This window comes from Pagrus pagrus, assembly GCF_965226575.1.
Source record: "Pagrus pagrus genome assembly, chromosome: 11".
Lineage (NCBI taxonomy): Eukaryota > Metazoa > Chordata > Actinopteri > Spariformes > Sparidae > Pagrus > Pagrus pagrus.
Window position 1 is genome coordinate 7,637,557 of NC_140195.1, and position 22,879 is coordinate 7,660,435.

At 41.4% G+C, this 22,879-nt stretch overlaps 2 protein-coding genes across 6 annotated transcripts; one reads left to right on the forward strand and one right to left on the reverse strand.

Annotated features, from left to right (window-relative positions):
• Positions 1 to 643: 643 nt before the first annotated feature.
• On the reverse strand, positions 644 to 4,624 carry apex2 (APEX nuclease (apurinic/apyrimidinic endonuclease) 2). The gene is made up of 6 exons (XM_084367502.1): positions 4,418 to 4,624; positions 4,236 to 4,319; positions 3,210 to 3,390; positions 2,818 to 2,961; positions 2,384 to 2,453; positions 644 to 1,958 (listed from the first exon to the last, which is right to left on the reverse strand). The coding sequence occupies exons 1-6, from the start codon at positions 4,530 to 4,532 to the stop codon at positions 795 to 797; spliced, it is 1,758 nt and encodes a 585-aa protein (XP_084223628.1). The 5' UTR covers positions 4,533 to 4,624; the 3' UTR covers positions 644 to 794.
• Positions 4,563 to 22,620, forward strand: LOC311265629 (protein bicaudal D homolog 2). Of its 5 annotated transcripts, none has more exons than XM_084367500.1 (10): positions 4,563 to 4,640; positions 6,195 to 6,528; positions 8,814 to 9,026; positions 9,206 to 9,358; positions 10,620 to 11,129; positions 12,725 to 13,585; positions 14,147 to 14,326; positions 16,502 to 16,653; positions 17,893 to 18,253; positions 20,030 to 22,620. In XM_084367500.1, exons 2-10 carry the CDS (start codon positions 6,277 to 6,279, stop codon positions 20,033 to 20,035), a joined length of 2,688 nt encoding a protein of 895 aa, XP_084223626.1. In that variant the 5' UTR covers positions 4,563 to 4,640; positions 6,195 to 6,276; the 3' UTR covers positions 20,036 to 22,620. The 5 variants fall into 5 exon arrangements, with proteins under 5 accessions (XP_084223626.1, XP_084223624.1, XP_084223623.1 ...); XM_084367498.1 differs by having other exon boundaries at positions 4,613 to 4,675; XM_084367497.1 differs by lacking the exon at positions 4,563 to 4,640 and adding an exon at positions 4,719 to 5,074.
• Positions 22,621 to 22,879: the final 259 nt, after the last annotated feature.

A 22,879-nucleotide genomic window follows, 5' to 3' on the forward strand; every position in this document is an offset into this window, starting at 1 on the left:
CTCATTTTGCTATAATAAACATCACTGTAGCTGCACTAGAAAGAAAAGTTATATTTAAAACATTCAGTTGTGTCCCTGTTCTGAATGTCTTCTTTAAAAAAAAAAAGAGAGTATCGATAAGCGTAGTTGTATCACTACAATCTGAATGATACCCATCCCTATTGCTCAGTGAATTATATAAATAATGCTGTCATCTTTGACTTTACAATCCATGTTAGGGAATTTAACTTTAATCATCCCTACACATACACAGGCTACTTTCATAATTAGTATACAGTATCAGGTATTTGTTTTCATTATTACTATTATTTACTGACAGCTGGGAAGTAGCAGGGTCCCGTTTCAAATAAAGAAATGATATGTGGTAACTGATCAGTGCATAGACATGTATACTTGCCAATACCAATTACAGTATTTCAGGCAGTATTAGTGGCTTTTCTGACAATGGTGTATCTGTAACAAGTCTATCCAAAACTCTAAAATATAAATATTTAAAATCTATCTAAATATACACGAATTATTGAAGTATCACATCCTCATATTTCAGAAGCTGAAGTCTGAGGACAGTTTGTGTTTTACTTGAAAAATAAATTGAATGCCTAATAGTTTCAGCTCCAAGAGCAAATAAAAACAAAACTCAAAGTAATACAAAACTACTGTCTTTATTTATTTAAGAAAAAAACACATGAACAACAATGAACGCATGTGAAATGACGAGACATCTGGCCAGCAGTTGAGCTAGTTTCCAGTTTCACTGACGAGTTAAACAACTTGTGGTCCATTCAGTAAACATGTCACTTCCCCTTGTCCACCCACGCAAAGAAATTACACCGAGCGTCAGGGTTGGATGCGTGTCCCTGAGGACGAGCACACACAAAAAACTGCTTGCCCATGTTTGGCCCCTCCTTTTTTACAGTACGGAGCACACAGGGTTCCCCGTGGACCTTACAGGAGGGTGGCGGGGGCGGTCCATGAAGCACTGATTTCCAAAACCCTAACGATGCCCCTTTCTTGGCAGCTGAGTGTCCCACAGTAGGCTGTGGGGTTAAATGTTTTGTATTCACCTGTTTCTCATTTTCGTCTGTGGCGCTGCTGGTGCAAAGCTGTGGTGGACCATCAAAGACAAGTGCAGTCTCTTCAGGTACTAGTGTTGAAACCGAGGACACATCCTCTCTAGTTGTGGAGACATTTTGAGGGTTTTGCGATGTTATAACTTCCAGGTTGAGTGTTTTTTCACACTGCCTGATAGAGGCTTCAGTAGAGGGAACAACATTTGTGAGCTTGGGTTTGAAAAAAGAAAGGAGGCTACCCTGTGGCTTGGAAGAAGTCTTAACTGTCTTTGCCTTTTTTCCCTTTGGACCAGCAGAGTCTGATGTTAATAACCGTTTTTTACCAGAGATGTTCCCAACTCCAGATGGGTTCAAGTTCTCCCTCCTCTCCTCCTCTTCTTGAGATCCAGGTAATGCATCCCTCTGCTCAGACTGACTTGATTTTTGGTCCACCTTCACGAAGAAGCGAGAGAGTTTCTGCTGCTTGCCCGCAAACTCTGGCAGGTAGCGGGTACAGAGGGGAGGAGGTTTGGAGCTGGGCAGGAAAGAGCAGCTTAGGTGCCCCCACACAGGGCAGTGGTCTGATCCCTCCACCTCTGGCATGATATCTGCTGCCACAAACTGCTCCTTGGTGAGCTGGCAATCGGCGAATATGTAGTCAATGCGCGTGCCGTAGTTGGTCTGCCGCGCTCCGGTGAGAGTGGACCAGCATGTGAAGGCGCTGCTGCGAGTAGGGTGGAAATACCGAAAGGTATCCACAAATTTTCCATTTCCATTTCCATTTCTTGGATCTGTTGAAGTTACCTCAGATTCTTCATCGTGTTTCTCCTCATTCTTCTCTTCTTCCTGTCCGACCCCATGCAAAAAGCCACTCAGCCACTTCCTTCCAGGATTTTCATCAAAATCATCCTGAGTGTTGAGAAAAACAAAGCAGGTAGAGTTTCATTATCAATATACATACACTGTGCACATTTGGACGAAACATGTATATTAAAATGAATAGTAACATTCTTTACATTCTTGGGAAAAACCCTTGTTTGCTTCCGTGATGAGATCGATACCACTCCCATGTCTATTCGTTAAAAATGAAGGTACTGCTAAGTAATTACTTAGCATGGTGTTACTTACTTATTAGTGAGATTCAGAGGTGCTGGTGGGCAGAGTTTATCACCTTTGGACCGAGCCAGGCTCACTGTTTTTCCCTGTGTTTGATGTTAAGCCAAACTCACCAGCTACTGCCTTTAACTTCATATTTAACGTACAGACAGGAGAGTGGTATCAATCTGCTCATCTTACTCTCGGCAAGATATCCAAAGAGCATGATTCCCACTTACGCTATCACAGGGGTCACAGTGGTCTATTGGCCGGTGAGATGTATTCACGTCTCCTAAAACGATCACATGGCTGAAATGTGTGACAGAAAAACACTATTAAATAAAGAGAAGAGGGAATAAGTTGCAAACACTCATGATAATTTGTCCAGTGTAACTATATCACAGATATCACAGTACAGGAAATTGTAATATATGCCACGTGTTCATGTGAGTCACCTGCCATACATCACATTATCTGTGTGTTATACAAATGCAATAATTAACTGTATACTGTTTCTTCGACCACATACATTGCTTTATGTTTCAGTGAGCATAAAACAGCTGTAAACTTTTAAATGGCTGCATATTAAAACAGTTCATAAAAAGCAGGATGCACCCGTGCCTCATCATAACTACTACAATCTCTTTTTTCAGTCTGTGGAAACGTTTCTCACCTCCCATCTTTCAGTATAGCTTCAGCCCGACACTGAAGCAACTTGTAGAACTGCAGTTTGAACTGCTTTCGCTCCGGCTTTTCAGGGTCAGCCCGTGGACAGTATACATTGATTACGGTGACGGTTTGCTCTTTGTCCTGACACCTGTGGGGGCAAAGAGAGCACGGACATCGACAGTTTATAACTACTTTACAAAATGAAGAACACAGAGATCATACTCCCTTACAGTCTACATCAACAGTGCGTTTTAAATAAAATCAATAAATAAAAATTCAATCACTATCTTCTCACCCTTATGATTGTTTTGTATACAGTTTAACCCTTATGAACAGTACGGCACATATCGAATGTTTCGTCGAGGAAACTTCAACCTAGAAGAATTTTTCCCTTACATGACTCTGTGCTGTGTGATGATGGCTCGTCCCTCATTGTCCAAAAGTTGCAGTTCTTCACTACAGAACTCGTCCTGATCACCGTAGCATCCAACAGCCCCTTCATGGTTGGTCAGCAGACCTGTGAGACCCTCCTCAGCAGCAAACGGAGTGGCGCTGTCTTTACAGTAAGTGGCAACCCCTGTGCATATCAGTAATGGGATGTGTCAGCAGTTGCATGAAGGGATAACTTCACCCAAAAATAGAAATTCAGTCACTATCTTCTCACCCTTATGCCGATGGACAGTCAGAGGAATTTCTGTGGTTCACAAAACATTTCTGGAGCTCCACAGCAAAGGAGAATTGCAGCATTCTCCCATACAGCGAGTGCTTTGTAATCCAACTCTCCTGAAGCCCTGAGATCCCAAATGAAGTTAAAAAAACCTATTTACACCCTTGATGTGCGGTCGAACTCGTGCGCCCACTTCAGACAGGTTTATAGCAGCTACAGTGAAGATTTGGCTTTAAAAAGGGTGTAAATTACATCTTTTCAAAACAATTTGGGATCTCTGGGCTTGAAACACCTGGGTATCTGTTTTTTTGTGTATTCGTGTTCTTTCTTTACATTTTCAAAACAAGTCCCCATTTACAACAGTTGTTTAGGACTCTGTTTTACTGTGAAGCTCCAGAAATTCAAAGCTCCATTTTTTTGACTGCGAAACTTCAGCCGACTTTGAATCTGCTTTTCATTTCATTTTTGTGTGAACTAATCCTTTAAGTTGTCTTTACATAACATATTTAACATTTATTTTCTCAAATAAACATGAAACTAGTAGGTATTGTTCGTATAGACATCACCTGATCCTTCACAAATTGAGGTCTTACCATCAGAGGAGGATTGAGGATTGAGCTCCATAAACATCACATACATATGAATTTATAAACATCAATACACTAAGACAGCTAACTCACAAGGAAATGGTATTAAAAAACAGTACTGGAGTGATTTCAAGACACAAAATGAATTGTTATGACAGTGTAATGAACCTGAATAGCCGCTGCGTCCTCGACTGAAGCTGAAATATGAGTTGTAGCCGTCGACAATGGCAGTCCTTTCATCAAGTAAGTCTCCTGTGAGGGTAAAAAAAAAAGTAGTTTTTAAATATTTGACAGCAGACATCTTACTCTGACAGGACGGGTTAGCCACTTAAGCTAGGCTAGCTACTTACTTGTCACTTTTGTCTCTTGGACACAGATAATATCTGCATTCAGTGAATCAAGAGCCTTTTTAATACCGCCTCTAAAAGTCCTTATGCCATTTATATTCCAGGTAACGATCCTCATCGTGTTAAAACTGCCGTTATTTCACTGCAGGCAAACTCCCTCCAGTCAATGCGCCTCACCGGAAGTTGATGTTTTGCATTCCGGAAGTAAAAAGGAAGACACAAAAAGGTACGAGCGGAAGTGTATTTCTCCAATAATCTTTGGTAATTTCTCTCATATTTCTTGCTTGCCGATAAAATTAATTTGCTGTATTCATTTTATTTATGTCTCATTTTGTATGTGTGGGTGAACAGCAATGTCATACCCGCCCGTGTACGGAGACCAGAGACAATCCCTCGGTCTGATTGCATTGCGCCGTTGTCTAGCTAGAGGGGGTAATCGTGCCTTCACGTTTTCGGCGCGCTTTTGACACGACCTCGCTGTGAAACGAGAGAACCGGGTGGGAGGAAGAAGGGAAGCGGCTGTTCAGTAACCTGGGCTGGTACCCCCCTGGCTGCTAGCGGGATTAGCAACCGTTGCCGCTGACAGCTCCCGAAACAAGCGCACAGTTAACGTTTGGTTGCGAGTGGAAGGCCCCGTCGTTGAGATAAAAAACCCAGAGGGTGAGTAGCAAGTTTGGCTAACGTTAGCTATTTAGCCTTAGCTAATTAGCTTGATTGACAGGATCGGACTGACGTTATCACTGGAGCAGCAGCCGTGAGAGCCGGGTAATGGATGTCTAACGTTATTCCGCTAATCCTTGTATATATAGCAAATTGCATGGCTAAGAGGCGAGCTAGCTAAATTCTTTAACTCGACTTTGCTAGTAGCATTGTGGTGTCATTTGCTGTCTGCGTTGGGCTAAAACTACTCTTGCTAGCTGTCCGGCCGTGTCCTGTTCCCAGTCCCGGTGTCTTCTTGGATTGTATATCCTTGTCGGGACCCACTAGGATATCATCTTACATCGGAAATATGAGGATCATAAACGCTGGCAAAATGTTTATAGGTTATAATCTTATTAATTGACTCCCGGTTGATGCTGCGGAGACCTAGTTTGTGGTGTATGTGAAAACAGATGCTTTCGGGATGCATCATTTGGCACCGGACAACAGCCAAGAGTGTTTCCATCTTCGGTCAAAGAAGAGGACATGAGGAAACGAGGGAAGTCGGCCCCACCCTTTCAATACTGGTGGTCAAAGTAATATTAACTAATCTCTATCGCTTCCACGGCTACTTTGTGGAGGATATTTAGTTATACGATACTAAAACCAGCGCGTTTAACTGTGTAATTCACATTAGCTGTAGCTATCGGCTGGAGAGATGTAACGCTGCAGATGTTGAATAGCAGTAACGTTGGTCAGTGATGTGCACAGGCCAGCCGGGCAGCCCAGTTTAATAGTGAGAGCCTGGTGACTATGTGGAGTTCAGAAATCATCATAATCATCAGTTTCTGGGTTCACAGAGATTGTTATAAAAACCAGAGTTGACATGGCTAACTGGTATTCACGTGTGAATCATATTTGCAAACGCAGCAGTTAGGTAATATGTGGACATTGAGGCTTTTGGGTTAAACATATAAATGTTTAAATGTTTTCCCACTCGATCCCAGTGTAAATCTTTAACTATGTAGTTTGCTTAATTGCTGTCACAGTGTGATTTATACACAACCTGTTTTCCATCCTGGCCATTGTTCAATGTAGTTAACATAACCACCATCTTTTTTTTTTTTTGTGGCCATTGTAGTGTGGAGTAATGAGAGAGGAGGAGTGAAGGAGGCAGGTGTCCCAGTAGAACATTGGCAGACGAGTGGGAGGCCAGGCGAGCAATGCTGGAGGCGGATGCAGACCTAGCAGGTCAAGCGGTGGAGGGAGAAGGGGAGACAGAGATGGGGAGCCGAGACTTGAAGTCTGAGGTGGTGCGGCTGACTCTGGAGCTCCAGGAGGCCACAGAGGAGAAGCTGCAGGCAGCCCGCTATGGCCTGGTGGTGCTGGAGGAAAGCGCCGCTCTCAAGAAGAAACACAGGCAGCTGGAAGAGGAGCACGAAGGGCTGAAAACGGAGCTACAGCAGCTGAAAGAGGTAGGAACACCCGAGGCCTTCTAGTTATATTTAGACAACACTCGGCTTGTGAAGTTGTCGTCCCCCCAGTGCTCTTATTGTTATTTTCCAATAACATACTACGGCTTTGTGGGCTTTGTTTTTTTACTACACAGCTTTTGCCTTTATAAAGACCCATGTTTGTCTTTGCATTAAACTGAATTTGGTTTGTTGATGTGCTGTTCATGACTAAAACAAGCATTTTATGAGTTCACATTTCACAATTACTGTCTCATGCAGACCACTTGAAACTTGAAATTGTCAAGCATTTACTTGTTGACAGCTGTGATGGTTGATTTTAACAGAATGTTGTTGGATTTCCTCAGTGTTGGAAAAAAAAAAGACTAAACATAAAAATAGTTGGATTATTTTATGTATGAGAAATATGCAAGCTAATGTAATACACTGGTGAATCATTGCAATATCTTATAAAAAATAAACACAATGGAGTAGTTATACTATGCCTTTTAATTTCACGCATGTTACCATTGTACAAAACTGTTACTGCAGAATTATCTTCATTCACATGACACTGTTGGCAAAATGTAAATGGCTGACATTTTACTAAGACACAATCTCTCTATCGTACTCATTTTAATTTACCAGCTGAGGAGCTGTCTTGCAGTGTGTCATAGTGTTATAAAGATACCATTGTTGTCTGCTAAAATGTACCAGTTACCTATGACGTGAATTTGATTGCTCGTCCTCTCAGTGCTTTGTGTTAAGCCCGACCTCGTGCCAACGCTCCCACAAAACCAGTTCTGTTACAGCTGTGATGTCCTGTTATACTTGCAATGAAGATGCTTGTGATTGCATACTGAGTCAGTTTTGCTCTCATGTGTCATGAGGTGCTAATGGATTCAGAAGGAGAAATGTTAAGCGATTAGGAAAACCTCCACAGCCAATTAGTCAGCATATCCAGGACTTTTAATTTATTCCATTTTCTCTGTGCATCGTTTGGATTTTGATGCTTAACTGTGTAGCATTAAGGATTGAATTAGGGTAGCGATGGATTGTCAAGATAAAAAGATTAGATCAATATGTCAAAACTGGGATTATCATGTAATCCAAGCCTTTCACGGATCACGGATGTATTGATATTGTGACATATGCTCCTCGTTGCCTTAATCTCTCAAACAAACTGTGTGCTACCCAGTGATTTTTAAATTCTCTCTTTAAAAAAATAAAAAATGAACCATTGTGCAGTAAATTTGACAAGCACTCCGTCAAGTGTAGCATAGTTTGTGCCGTTGCACTCCAGCCGACAGTTAGTTAGTATTTTATTGCATTTTGAGGAAGTATTTTATGTGAGATTGTTATGCTCATGCTTACACTAACATAGTGCTGGGTGACTGTTGGGGCTTAATATTGTTTTCTGCTTGCAAACTTTGACACAGATGTGCCAGACGGGCCTCAAAGGTATTTAGTACTTTAGTACTGCTGGACAAAGCTTTTTAAAACTGGTTTATGTAAGAGGGTAATCACACAGTATTCAATCCTGTCATGTGGGCAGATTTTTGGTTTTGCAATTGTTTATTTGCAAATTGAGAGAGATTAAACTCCTGCTTACAGGCAAATATATTTTTTGCAATAAACGTGCCAGAATAAAACTAAAATTGGTACATCCTGATATTTTATAAGCGTCTATCAAGCAAAGCTCTTTATGTCTGAGGGGACGTGGTGGTACAGAATTTCAGCTATTTTGTATAATCTGCATAAACCTCACTTCTTGGCCGTTTACCTACCTAGACTTTGGCAGGGTTTTAACGCAGCAGAGCAGACTCATGCGTTGTGAATTAGCATCATTATATAACCACACCATGATGTTCAGTTGAGCATGTTTATTAGCAAGTTCATTTCATTTAACACCTTATTTGATAGTTCTTTCATCAGCAGTCATGGATGCATAATTGGTTATGGTTACAGATTATGGCTAGCTGTGAAGAAGTGCCCGCTATAAAAGGGTCAGTTCGAATGCATTAGGCTTATTTGATCACAATGGCTCAATAAAAATCCGGTTTTGGTGTCTTGTTACAAAACCATAACAGCTATTTCCTCCATGCGATCAGGTTTTACATGATAGTTGTCAGTGATGTCCTATTTTCCTTTCTGTGTTAAAGATGTCTACATTTCTTGCCTTCATATGAGCTGGAAGAATGCATTTGTCTTTCAGCACTTGCGATGTTCTCCCAATGCGTAACATACTGTAGGCTGCCAGATAATTGCAGGTTTCACCATTCCCTTAAACCCCTTTTGTTTTTGTGAAGGCATTTGCAGATTCTGTGAGCAGCCAGAAGCGTGCAGCTGCTGATGGAGAGTGTCGGGAGGAGAGCTTGCTGCAGGAGACGGCCACTAAGGAGGCTGCCATGGCAACCCGCATGGAGGAAGTCCAGGCAGATCTCAAGCAAGCACGCCTTGCTCTGGGCAATGCCGACGCTGAGATCGAGAGACTGGGGGTTTTCTCCACCCAGCTAAAGAAGGTATGGTGACCCACTCAGTGCACCTGCATACTGGTGTTGTACTGCATAATCTCAGACCGCGTGTTATCATGATACATATAATGAAACCCCAAACCATTGGAGGATATATTAGCTTTGTAGTCTAAAATTATCTTAAAGTCATGAAAGTTGAGGAGCTGACCATGCGTTGTGTTCTACAGGAGTGTGAGTGTCTGGAGGCAGAAAAGGGCCATCTGAGGGATGAGATGAAGGAATATAAAGTACGTGAGCAGCGCCAGTTGCAGGACAATGCCGAGCTGGAGGATGAGAACATATCTCTGCAAAAACAGGTGTCTGTGCTCAAGGAAAACCAGGTCGGTTATCACTTAAGCCACAACTTTACCAAATACATGAACGTTCTATCAACTAGCTTTAATTGATGGATAAAGAATAACAGATAACATTGATGTAACATTGAACATATCTGTAGAAATACCTGAAATTAAGTTTACAAAATGTGTTGATATGAAAACTGTGCCCCACTGTTGTATTTTCTATTTATTTTCCTTAATCTGTTTTGAACTTTTACCCTCTCTGTGTTTGTCATGTACACGTGGGTGGTTGTTAACACTCTATCATATGGCCATTGTTATAGCGAACTGCCTGTTTGTATTTACCTGTCGTGCATGAGAGCAAAACTGCTTTGCATGCAACAAACGACTTACCCCTCTCACTTGTTTGTTGACATAACTTCGCAATAGTTGATAAGACTGAACAGGCCGGTTGCTCCTGCAGCCAAGAACAGCAATTCTCATCCTGATCTTATCTCTCTGGACAATAGAGCACTGAAAGCTTTCAATGTAATTATGTACTTCCTGCTAGACGTGTGTGTGTGTGTTTTCCTTTCCTTAGCTTTCCTCCCTTCCTTTGGCCTGCATGATAAAAGATGTTCAGGATGCTTGCGCCTAATATTTTCCTTGTCATATTATTTAATTATGTGACACCGGCATTGTTAGGATTGCTGAGGGTGTGAGTCCAGTGCCTCCGAGTGCAGATGCCCTTGTGTTTATTGCAGCTCTGCCAAGACAAACTGTCCGTGACTACTTCTAAATGTCACAGTCTTGTTGTGTTTGAGGGTTTGCATGATCCCTTAGCTGACTTTGAATTAAAAGCCTAGTCTTGCCTTTACAGTCTGTGATGTCAGAAGTCCTCTTTTGCTGGTTAACATGAAAAACCCTAAATAATCTCAGTTTTGATTACATGTTGATTTTATTTTCCAAAAAATAGACATTTATTTTCATTTTATGTATACTGTATGTAGACAACTAAATGAGCCAACTGGATGGAAATGTTATACAACGAAAATATGTAGGCTGTGAACTCTACACCAGTGGGAGGAACTGAACATATCTATTTCGAAGTAGAAATTGTGATGACCATGGAGTCAACAGCAGTGGAATTTCCATTTGTCTATCCAAGGCATCTGGGTGTGTGACTGTAACGCTGTTGCGCTCGGTGCAGTCATGGTTGTATTTGCGTATAGAATCCAGAATGTGCACCCATATGTGTTTCATACAGCATCACAGAAATGCCTATTAAAATAGTCTTCTGCTTGTGCCCCTTATTACATTACAGGTTGAGTTTGAATCGATAAAGCTGGAGCTGACCCAGAAGAACGACGAGCAGGAGGAGATGCGAGCTCAGCTTGACGAGGCCGCGAGGCTGAGGGAGATAGCAGAGAAGCAGCTGGATGAGGCCCTGGAAGCCCTGAAGGAGGAGAGGGAGCAGAAGAACAGTCTGCGGCGAGAACTCTCTGCCCTCAGCCTTAACCCCTTTGATTCTGTGGGGAACCTGGAGCTCCATTTGGAGCAGCTAGATGATAGCCAGGAGGAGGGCCAGGGGGTGGAGGGAGAAGGTGAGGGAGAGGACCAGGACAGTGGCATTAATAATGGTCCTGGGTCTGCTCCCGATTCTGCTCACCCTCCTCACTTGGGGGGCTCCAAAAGTAATGGCCTCATCCGTCGCTACTCCACTCCACGCAATAGTGATGTATTCCTGCGTGCTCCAGCCTCTGGGCTGGTGTCAGACCTGCTGAGTGAGCTACACTTTTCCGACAGTCAGAAACTAAAACAGCAACTCCTACAGGTAGGAAACAGGACATTTACCACTCGTTTTCATTTTATTTATCCAGTTTATTTCTCAGGGACAGCGCATTTTAATTAACACTACTGTGGAATTAGCCAAAAGGCTGGTTTTCTTCTGTAGTCCATGGCCCGGTGTAAAGTTGGCAACCTAAAATCAAGAAACAAGTTTAAAACAACAATTATGATATAAGGCATGTCAATTATAGTCAATGCAGGACAGAGACATGGGCAGCAATAAAGGCAGAGCAAATTACAGTGCAACGAAGTGAAGACAAACACACACCAACAAGCAAGCACAGACATGACACGTACGTTACAGAACAGCTTTGTACAAACAGACGTAAGCAAGGACAGATAAGAGCAAAGACAACCATAAGCAGAGACCTATTTGAGAAACAGTAATAACAGGTAGGTCAGGTCAGGTCAGGCAACAGGGCCATTTAGCAGAGCACAAGTTGTATAATTACAGACATTTGCCAAATGATGATGGTATCCAAACTAATGCAGATTTGATGGCTTATAAACCATGTTCTTAACTGTCGAGAAGAGGACCTGTAAGTGATGAGTTCCTGATATGAACTGGTGCAGCGTTCATTTTAAATGTATTGATATGGTTAAGTCATGAACTAAATAAACATAAACATAAATAAATAAACTAAATAAACAGGTTAGAAATTTTTTTTAAATAATTTTGATCCCTTGTTAGGTTGAATTTGCTCAGTAGATCACATCACAAAATAATCTCCTGTAAAGGTGGATCTTAGGTGTTTGTTTTTTTTGCAAAGTTGCAACTAGCAGGAACTTCCCCTGGTGACAGTTAACCTTTAGTTCATTAGAAAATCTGCACAGGGTTGTTATTATTTCAAAGTGAACCCACTTACATCACACATGTAAGACAAAACAAGACCTCTCCATCCCAATCCTATCAATTGAATGATTGATATTGAAATTCTTCTTTGAGTCGTAGAACTGTATTATTTATATTATATAAATAAATTGTCTGTACTAATCAGGATAACTTCAAATAGCACAACCTCTCGATGAGTTATGTAAGGTTGTTATAGGGGTTGGTTTGCTTGACAAAGCCGTCGACAGGGATGTCTGCTGCTTCCTGCTTTAGACCACATCCGGTGTATGTCTGTAAAGGAGTGTGAGCCTTTCTATATTAATTAAAACCACCTGGTTCCACATTTCATCATCACCTTCCCCAAGCAGTTTTCAACTAACACCCACCCACTTGACACAGTTGTGCTTCACAAATAAAGGGTACTTAGGAAGATTGAGGATGTCTTGAACTGTCATCCGTCTCTGTCTGAAAGTAATATATTATTTATGGCGCACTTAAATCGGGGGTTGGGTTAGCAAGCTACTACCCACCAGATGTTAGGAGTGTGGAGCTGAATGGGGTCAGCGGCTATTTTACATTAAAAATGCATTAAGAGAAAAGGTGGTTGGGGGTGAAATTTGACTTACAGAGAATTGTCAATGGATGAATACTCAACTAATGGGCAGTTTTAAGTAATATGAGCAAAATAAGATGTATATGTTCATACCTTGCACAATTTAAAACTCTATTGTGTGTGTTTGTGTATGCAGGCAGAACGAGAAAAGACTAGTCTTGTTAACAAAGTGGAGGAACTGCAGATGCAGCTGGTAATGTCCAAACAGGCGCTTACTCAGCAAGAGGACAAGGTTGGATCCCTCACCCAACAGCTGGAGGCTGTGCACAGCAGCCGGCAGCACAACCAGGAGGCAGACAACAAGGGAGATGATGAGACAGAGAATGGAGATGGTGCGGTCTTTGACTATGAGGTAGACACCAAGAGCAAGGAGGTGCTGGAGGCACGCATGCGGTCGGCCAGCGAAGAGCTTCTGAAGCTGCGAGATGAATTGTCTCAGGCAGGATCTCGCTATAATACACTGGAGCAGCGATACAAACAGGAGAAGGATCGCTGGCGGGCTGAAGCCCAGGAGCTGGCTGACAAGATCCGCCAATGCATCAAGTCCAGCAAACAGGACCAGGAGCGCATCAGTGAGCTGGAGAAGGAGATTGGAGCCACACGGAAAGTGGCAATCGATTCAGAAGGGCACTTGAGTGTTGCCCAGGAAGAGCTGCTGGCCTTCTCCGAGGAGCTGTCCAACCTCTACCACCACATCTGCGTGTGCAACAACCTGACACCCAAACGAGTCACCCTGGACTATTACCGTGATGGTGCCAGGGCAAGTGGTGGAAGTGGTGCACGAAGATTCGCCTTCAACAACGCCCAGAAGAAGCCGCGAGCCAATGACATGTTCGTCTCCAAAGCTTCAGCCTTGCAGTTTATGGGGGAGGTGGACAGTGCAGGAACCAGCGGAGACTCTCCTAACTGCCCTGGATCCCCCACCCTGGATTTCAGGGACCCTTCCAATGTCCGCAACTTGGTAGCAGTCATCCGTTGCCAGATCAAACACCTCAGGGTAAGACAGCACTACTTATCTCATACAGTATGTCAGACATGCATGAGAGTGCTACTGTACTTGTGCTTGACTGTTTGTGAACTGAAAGCTATAACTGGTACAAATTCTTTAACTCCTTCACTGTGGCTCAATCTCTGAAAAAGGGACATTTGTTCTGGGTGCAAGTCTTCTCAGTTTCTTGCTAAACCTAATGCTCAGCTCAGACGGTTAAATGTAATTGAGTAGCTCCCGTGTCTGTTCAAATCCAACACCTGATGTGTTGGGCACTTATTGACACGTGTGTTTGGGTTTGAATGGATTGGATTATCCACAGTTTAAGTTGAGTTGTTGCTTCAACTCAAAACAGTTACAGTATTTGTTTGTTTTTATGTAGTGAAACACACAAAACACATAATTTCTCTTTTAGATTTCTAAAAAATAATTTCACATTATTTATTTGTAAATAATATTGTTAATTCTTTAGCAGATTGATTTGGTTCTGGTCATCATTAATAATGTGATATTTGGAAATACCAGATAGTAAAAGGATTCACTTTATGTTGAACTGTCTTGTTCCCTCAGGTGGCAGTGGACCTCTGTCGTCAGAGGGGCGCGATGCCTTATTCAGGGTTGAGCAGCAGCGTAGAGGCAGAGCGGGATGCTGAAAGCCTCTTGGAAGAAGTGCTGAAGCTCAAGTCACTTCTCAGCACCAAGAGAGAACAGATTGCTACCCTCAGGACCGTCCTCAAGGCTAATAAACAGGTAGGTCACAGGGACTTTTTGGCCTTTTTGCGAAAACAACTGAGCCCCAACCCTCCGTTTTGTGCTTTAACACCTCAGGGTAGGGTGTCCCACTACTTTTTGGGATAGAGGGGTAGGGCGAAGTGTTACGGCTGCATGGCCCTCCAAATGCACGTTTTACAGAGGCACCCTTCAAATAAAGGTTATGAAACTCTTTGTCATTTACATTTTTTATGTTCTTTTTATTTATAACAGGCATAAAACAATTGCTACTAGTTAGCTGATGACTTAGTAGCTAACTAGCTACCTAGCTAACATTACATTGTAATTTCTGATTTGTGCATGACAATCCCGCATCTTGATGTATTTCAATGATGCATTCCCCTCTTTGATGGCATGTGAAGCCGGCTGAAGTTTCTGCACTTGGTGCCGCTCCACTAATATCAGTGTAGACTGGCAGGGTAGGAGCACAGGTTGTAATATTGGCCTATAAGGCACCGCTAGTGGCCAGGTAACAAAGCAATGGCCTTTTTTATTTGATGACATGGCCGAAAGCGAGAACTTTAGAATGAATTGCAAGCATCAGTGCTTTTTTATCTCTGCCAGATAAATGGCAAATGGCATTGTGAGACTACAAGGATTCCCACAGCTGAAGACGGCTTATTGGAAATATCAGGTCGCGTCTGTTTACATAAATGCTGTTGACGACCACTTATGACTTATGAGGTTCCTGAAGGGTTCCCATTTCACAGGAGGATATCTCGACCAATACCCCTTTTAAATCTGTTCCAAGGGGGTACTAAAGGGGGGTGCTAAAAAATTAGCAATGGGATTGAGCCTTATTAAAATGTAATCTTTCAATGTTCAGGGTGAATTTGTAGATTTTTTTTTTTTGCAATCCCACCGACACTTGTCTTTTTTGTCTTCTTGTAAGAGGCCTCATTAGTTGCATTGCATGGACAAACAAAGAGAACAGCTCCCGTGCTACAGAGGGATGTTTGCTGTGAAATGTAGTCTTTCTTCTGCTACCAATATTTTGATCTAATCCGACCAGATTCACACATTTTAATATTAAATTGATTGTCCTGATAAAGTAAGAGAGCAGGCCTTCACTATCATCCATATATAATTTTAATCTAATCTTAATATAAGCAGTATGGTTGAGCTGCATCATCAGTGTCTTGTCTAGACAGTCCCTTGGGCTTTCATGCTCCTGTACCTTGAGTACAGTGTGATGTTGAACTGTCTTTCCCCGCCCCTTTCCTGTGCCTCCAGCACTGCGTGACCTGCTTCTGTCATTCCCTCAGCCATCACTGTCCCTTTCTCACACACGCACATAAACACTCAAGGTAATCTGTTAGCTGGGCCGTGTTTACCTACAGTGATTTACCTTCCCATGTCTGATTCCCCCCGTTTGTTCCTATGATGTAATCAGAGTATTTACACTTGGGACTTTTGCATAAATGTTTGCATTCCTGTCACACAAGTATAGTAAAGGGTGATCACAAACTGGGGATTAGACCTTCAGCTGTGCGTCCTTCGACAAAAATACACGTAGTACTGTTTTTGTACTGTCTTTGTTATCAAAGCAATTTTTTTTCATTGACCTTTACGACTGATACAAATTGCTTTGGAGACATGTTTTAGTTCACATGAAAGAGGAGTAAAGGGACAGTAATAACTTGTTTAATTACATCCAAGGTATTTGGTCCTAAAAGTGAGAACAAACACTTTGAATGATGCTCCTTAACCTGCAGCAGGGGTCTCCTCAATCCCAGTTTGTGTCTCTCATGTACTAGCATACACTCGGGTCACCGAAGTCACCATCAGTTTCTCAGAAAATCATTAATCCGCATCTGCAATGTATGAAAAACACACAAGGGTATTTAAAAACACTTGCCGTTGTTCTGATGGTATTTCCAGAATCCCCAAAGGCTCTTCTGACATTCTGGATGAATACAATTTTGTCCCTCTGGGGCAGCGTTGGTATTTGATGATCTGAGAATGAGACTACAAAATCAACCATCTTTTTCAAGATTGCTGAAATCGCTTTAAAAGTTTGCCCTCATGATGTTGCTGTCACTCTGTTTCTGTGTGGGAAACACTGTGATATACATTTAACACTCCATTTTTAAGCGGGTGATGATGGTGCTACAATACAGTATAATGGTGCAATGGTCTTTTTTGTTAATGCAGACTGCAGAGTTGGCCCTGTCCAATTTGAAAACCAAGTATGAGACAGAGAAGAGCATGGTGTCAGAGACCATGATGAAACTGCGGAATGAGCTCAAAGCCTTGAAGGAGGACGCTGCCACCTTCTCTTCACTCCGAGTCATGTTTGCCAGCCGGTAAGATTTCCTTTTTATATTTGAAAAGATTCATTTTATTCAACAGTGTTACAAATAAAATAGACATGCATTTATTTTGTTGTGTGACAAAAGATATTTTTAAAAAATGCTTTTAAAATGTGAAATTAAAATTTAAAATTAAAATTTTTAATTGAAACTTGTTGATAGTTCTGATCCTCTGGTTTTTGCTAGTTTAGTTCATACTTTGTAGTGGTCTTGTTGTGGTACAGCCTTTACTGCCACTACTGTAATAAGCTTACCATGCCTATTACGCCTGTGGACAATCCACTGGTTCACGTGAAGATTATAAACCACATGCTCTGCCCTGTGCCGACGGGGGAGGAGGCAAGAACAGATTTGTCCCATTAGGCCAGGTCACCTTAAAAAAGGAGAGGCCTAATGTTTTGTTGGGAGGCAGTTGGGGCGTTCGATTGGTTGGGATTGCGCTGTCAACGGTTACACCTACAGAAGACGATACTTCACTTATTCACTTACTAATCACTAACCTCTTCTGAGAATCTGTTGGCATGGATTGTTGTTGGGTTTTTTTTTTTTGCATTGGGCTAACAGGTGAACTAAAGAGCAGAATGTTTTTGTTATTAAATGCCAGAGAAGCTTCTCGGGCGTGTATTACCTGTACAGCCCCTGTCCAGACAGTTATGAGCTGGCATTTAATTATCCTTAAGAAGGATTGGGGAACACACAGCGGTCAAGGGCTTCTACTGTCTGTTACAACAGGCTAAAGATTACAGCTTAAAAAGATCCTCTGGTTTATGATTAAGTTTTTGGTGCCATCATGTGGACAGCTGGAGTGACTGCATTTCTTCAGTATTTAATGATTCTTATGCAGCCATCTTTTTTTTTTGTCTAGAAATTATCAGAAGTTGATCAACATAATTAATGAAATGTTAATATGTTTCGGAAAAAGTATGTTCTTTTGGCACCAGCTCCTCAATGTTGAGGATTAACAGATTTTCTTTGTTTCATACCAATTTAAATTCAACAATATTGTATGATGACATCACTGTGTGCTTTGGTAACTTGTGACGGTTTAACAAGTAATTAATTAATCAAAAAACAATATTAATAAATAATGAAAATAATCATCAGCTTTGTGTTTGGTCACAGCTGGTGTTGAAAGTTTGTGTGTATTTTGTTGTGTGTCTCTGGCTTTGTGCTGTAATTTAGTCTTGCCTAGTTTTGCATGTTGCATCTTTTCATTGTTTCTGCATCTCTCAGGTGTGACCAGTATGTCACCCAGTTGGATGAGATGCAGAGGCAGCTGGCAGCAGCTGAGGATGAGAAGAAGACACTGAATTCTCTGCTGCGTATGGCGATACAGCAGAAACTGGCCCTCACTCAGCGTTTGGAAGACCTGGAGGCCCCTCTGTCTCCCCACAGCTTGAACAGCAGCCCCCGACGCTCCCGGGCCAAAGAGCTGGCCAACAAGTCAGGCCGGGCTCCTAGGAGCCCCAGAAGCAGTCCTGCCCGACCCACACTGAGGAGCAGTCCACGGGCTAGCCCTGTTCTCGGCAGCAGTGTTCCTGCTATGGCCACACACCACCTGCGAAGTCTAACCCGAAGCCTCCACACGAGCCCTGTAAGAACCCCTCTCTCTCTTTGTCTTGACAACCCCAACCAGCCAAGCAGCCGGTCTTGCAGAGGGAAGGGTCTCCCGCGAGATGCCACCTTTATTAGAAGCCGCAGTGTCAGTGATGTTTTTAGTACTGAGTTGAGTCCTGATTACTATCCTACGCGTAAAAGCTCCACCAGTTCTGTCAGCAGCGAGTTAACGGTCAAAACACAATCCAGTGATTCAAGAAAAAATGGGTCAGTGCGGAGAGCTTCAGTCCCTGCACGTCAGGACACCTTCATTACAACTCGTGTTGTTCCTGCCTCTTCCAGCAGGCAAAAGTCCTCTGTGTTTTCTTCATCCACAGATAATCTAACCTCTTCTAAAGCTTTGTGTGTGAATCCTAACACATCTGAAGCATGGGGTGGAACTAAACAAAAGCCTGATCTTAAACCAAACCTAGATACTTCTGTAAGAAGAAAACAGATGGGTTACAGGTCTAATTCGGTACAAGCAGCAGCTGCAAGCCGTAACACATTTCAGTCAGACACTGCCTCTTCTCAGTTCAATGCTAAATCTCCAGGAGGCCAGACAACCACATCTCACTCTGGTTACAATCCACCTGGTAAAACCAAGATGACTGGGATCTGTAGAGAGTCTAGGCGTAGAATATCCGCCTCCACAAGTAGAAACACTGATGAATCAAACGTTAATGTGAGTAGGAGCTCTGGTCATAAAGTACAGGGCACACCTGCCAGGCCTCGCAGCTCGCACTCAAAATCATCCCGGAGACGATGAGATAAAGCCAGCAGATCTATTTACTATAATAAACTACTTTATCTGTTCATTATGTTATAAAAATTAATTAACCCATTCTATACGTCACTCCCAACCAGCAGGTTCTGACCACTAGGGGTCGCCAAAACTTCAAGGCCTTCTTGATTATAAGGGGTGTATGAAAACTTATACAGTAATATATACAGTAGGCCTTTCCTGTGAAGGAAAATACATTATTTTTATAAAGTTTAGATTATTATTTAAGATATAAACTTAAAAAAATCTCACACATCTGACCACAAGCTATAATCACAGAGTATTCACCATCTTCAAAAACAGCCGTGTTCTGGATTAGAAAAACAACCAAAGAGCTAAAAGTACATTGGCCAATTGTCAGGAAAAGAAAAACACATAATTTTTCAAAAAATTAAACCTATAAAATGTATCATTGTTTAAAAAAGACAAAGCAAAAAAAAAAACATTACAAACAGAATTGCATAAAACGTTTCTAAAGTATCAGGAAAACTCATCTCTGGAACATTCACAGGTAATACCTGCTCAAAATGAATTCAAATTGCTCATTTTACAAAAACTTCCTGCAGTTAGTGTGTGCAGTATTCAGGCGATTTGTGCAGTTAATCAGCCGCTCTGTATTGTTATTGTTATGCATTGAATATAACATGAAAAATCCATAAAATACATCACGGGTCATCATTATATAAATGGGGTCCTTTAAGGGAAAATGTTTGGACCCATTGCTTTATGCTATAAATGATAAAATAAGCAATCTTTAATATTTGGAACAATCGTGCGTGTTTTGGCACAGATGTAGTTTAAATCTAATGCCCATCAGGGTTTGTGTTTTTTGCTTTTATACATCGTAACGTGTTGCTGTTGGGAGCCCCTCATCTGCTGATCCTTTATATGTCGTATTGATCTGTTTATCCGTATTATCTACCCTCACCTTTTTTTTTATTCGTTGAACTAAATATGTTTTTTTGTCTCTGTCTCACCCTGTCTCTGTAGCGCTGAAACACTCCATTACTCCAAACCCCCTTTACTCCATAAGGACCTGTCTTCATGTTGACTCCCCGGCTCCCTCCTCCTTTCCTGACTCAAGACATCCTGTCCATCCCAGATACGATGCAACATTCCCCACTCTGCTCACCAGAACCATGGACTTTAAAAAGTTTTTTAAAAAATCAAAAAAAATAAAAGTCTCTCATCATGGTTTCTCCTGCTTGGAGCAGAGAAACCTGCATGCAGCCTGGAGAAGGATGAAGAGACAAATGTGCTGCTCATTGCTCTGTGAAGTCATTGACTGTGTCTTGTCCCAAGTGGATCCAACTTCCATCTGGTCTTGTTCAAGGCTGTGTGTTGTGGTGAACCATTGACAGTATTTATTCTAGAACGAGAGTCTTTTCATGTGCAGTATTTACTGTCCTCAGACTTTGATTGAAGGCTACGATCTGTTTTAAGGCTTTATGTCTCTACACTCCTCTTGCCTTTTGTCTGGCATCCTGGTCAGACCTGTCTGGCGTCTTTAAATGTCCGTAAGCCATTAGATCACCTGTGATAGCTCTCCCAGGTAGTTGTTTTTATAGAACAATGCAGCCTTACTAACAGAATTGCTATCCTTAAGTAGAGAGCTTGCTATTGTCTTGAGGCTTCTCCCTTTTACTGATGGTTCAGTAACACACCCTTTTTTCTATCCTGTAACATGTCTGGCTCTTTGGCTCTTGCCTTTTAGCCGCACCCTTTAACTTGAGGTCCGTAATCATGGCATTTCATTGATGGAAACAGATCAGCCATAAGTTCACCACCTCAGGTCAAACACTGAGTAATCTAAGATTTGGGAGATCTTTAATGTGCATCTTACTTTGCGAACTATGCAGACCGAGTCAGGACAGTGCCTGTTATAATTCCTGCTGTTCTTTAGGATCAGGGTGGGTTTTTAAACTTACCTTCACTTTCAGTTAACAGTGGCTGGCTCGGCTACTTTGCAACAGCATTTTAATATTTCTCACAATAAGCAGCTTTTGGAAGTTATCTGGTGGTGCCAAGTGGCACAGGTGAAAGCATCCCATTGGCTAAGCTGTTTAAGCTGTTGGTTTTAATAGACACTGTCTCACATCACTAAGGAATTCAAGTGGCTTGGTTTACCTAAATCTGATATGATCATGTTGGGCCATGCTCATTTCTCTTGATTACATAGTCATAATAACCGTTCCATTCAGCTTCTGCTTTTCCTCACTGCTTTAACCAGCTAAGCAACGATACTCATGTTTTTAATTTCACCATTTAATGTCACCGTGCTTTCGTTTGCTACCAAAGTGAGCATGTTGTAATGAACCAGTGTAACCCACAACAAGCTAGTTTTCTTCTCCGTTAGGAATGCTAATACCGCTAACAGGTGGCTGATAATAGTTGCGGCTTGTAGAAAAATGAAATATTGTTATCGTCCCACAATTAGAAAACTGTACACAGTGCTCTACATCTAGTAGCACATTATGACTTGAAAGATAAATACATTTTGCAAAACAAAATATTCCAAAGCTAGTCGTAATGCAAGGAAAGGATGAAAAGAAAAAAACATGTACATGTATCTGTTGACATCCCACCATAGGTTGCTTAAAGAGTAGATAAGGCAGTACGTTAATATTGGCACTGTAACAACACCTGTCTCATTGAATGCAGTATGAATTGACCTGATGAGACCAATCACGATCTTTTAATCCGCATTTGGGAACGGCTGTTTGAAAAATGAGAACCGAATGCAAGAAATTGTTGGCATTGATTTTATTTTTATTTTCTAAGCTCAACTGTCCTGTGGTTTAGTAGAAGAAGCCACATCCTGCTGATTGATTTTTTGTTTTAGTGCCTTGGTTTCACTCTTGTTTTTAGACTGCATCACACATTTCTAAGTAGAAGCTACTATTCAACACTGTAGTTGTGATGTTTTCAAAGGTATGTCTGACTTATGAGGAAACTCATTGAGCAGTTTTAGCACTGAATAAAGCAATAACTCATTTTGGAAAAGTATTTTCACTTTTTAGTCAGCATGCCATAATGAACTCATTAGCTAATGAATAATTTGACATTAGCTTCCCCTGGGATTAATGGTTACTGTCTGTATATTTATTTTGGAGAACTGTTACTGTGAGAAAAGAAAAATGAAGGAAATTAAGAACATAATGTATCAAAAACATTATAGACTTAATGTTACAAACAGGTTTTGAAGTTGTTAATGCCAGTTTTGATTTTATGTTGTATGTTTGTTTTTACCTCCAGGGGATCTGGTTGATTAATCATGAACTCGGCTAAAAAGTGGAAATGCTTTAACATGATGTCTTATTGCTCTGAAGGTTGTAAATGGATTTCTTAATCTATTTAATTGACTCTGTGCAGATATGTGTTTTAATTTAATTACCACTGTTGTATAATATTTTAACTGTATTTATGTGGTCGGCATTCTGTGTAAATTGTTCTCGAGGATGACATGCACACACTCCGCATAAGGCATTTGAAGGTCCTCAACTTTTTATGTGTATGCAAGTTCCTTTCATTGACCTGTGAACCACTTTTGTCATGAAGAATAAAAACAAGCCAACACTGTATATTGGTTGTGGTCTTTTGAGTTCAAATGCATGATAAGAATACCCAGATGTTTTCAGTTTATTATTGGGTTTTATACAGCGAGGTGATATTGTTTTGTGTTAAAGTTTCTACTAATACATGTGTGTCCATGATGTCTACATGATGGTAAGCACTCATTCTAAAATTGTAATGGAAAAAAAACAGTTTGGATTAATTAATCTTTAAATGAATCTTTAGATTTTTCTCTGTTATATCTATTTAGAAAACCTAACTTGGCAA

Coding starts and splice junctions, on each gene's coding strand:
- apex2 (XM_084367502.1), bottom strand. CDS start 4,532: ATGAGGATCGTTACCTGGAATATAAATGGCATAAGGACTTTTAGAGGC. Junction 3,391..4,235: donor AGGACGCAGCGGCTATTCAG/GTTCATTACACT, acceptor TGATATGCACAG/GGGTTGCCACTTACTGTAAA. Junction 1,959..2,383: donor ACTGTGACCCCTGTGATAGC/GTAAGTGGGAAT, acceptor CTCAACACTCAG/GATGATTTTGATGAAAATCC.
- LOC311265629 (XM_084367500.1), top strand. CDS start 6,277: ATGCTGGAGGCGGATGCAGACCTAGCAGGTCAAGCGGTGGAGGGAGAA. Junction 11,130..12,724: donor TAAAACAGCAACTCCTACAG/GTAGGAAACAGG, acceptor TTGTGTATGCAG/GCAGAACGAGAAAAGACTAG. Junction 14,327..16,501: donor TCCTCAAGGCTAATAAACAG/GTAGGTCACAGG, acceptor TTGTTAATGCAG/ACTGCAGAGTTGGCCCTGTC.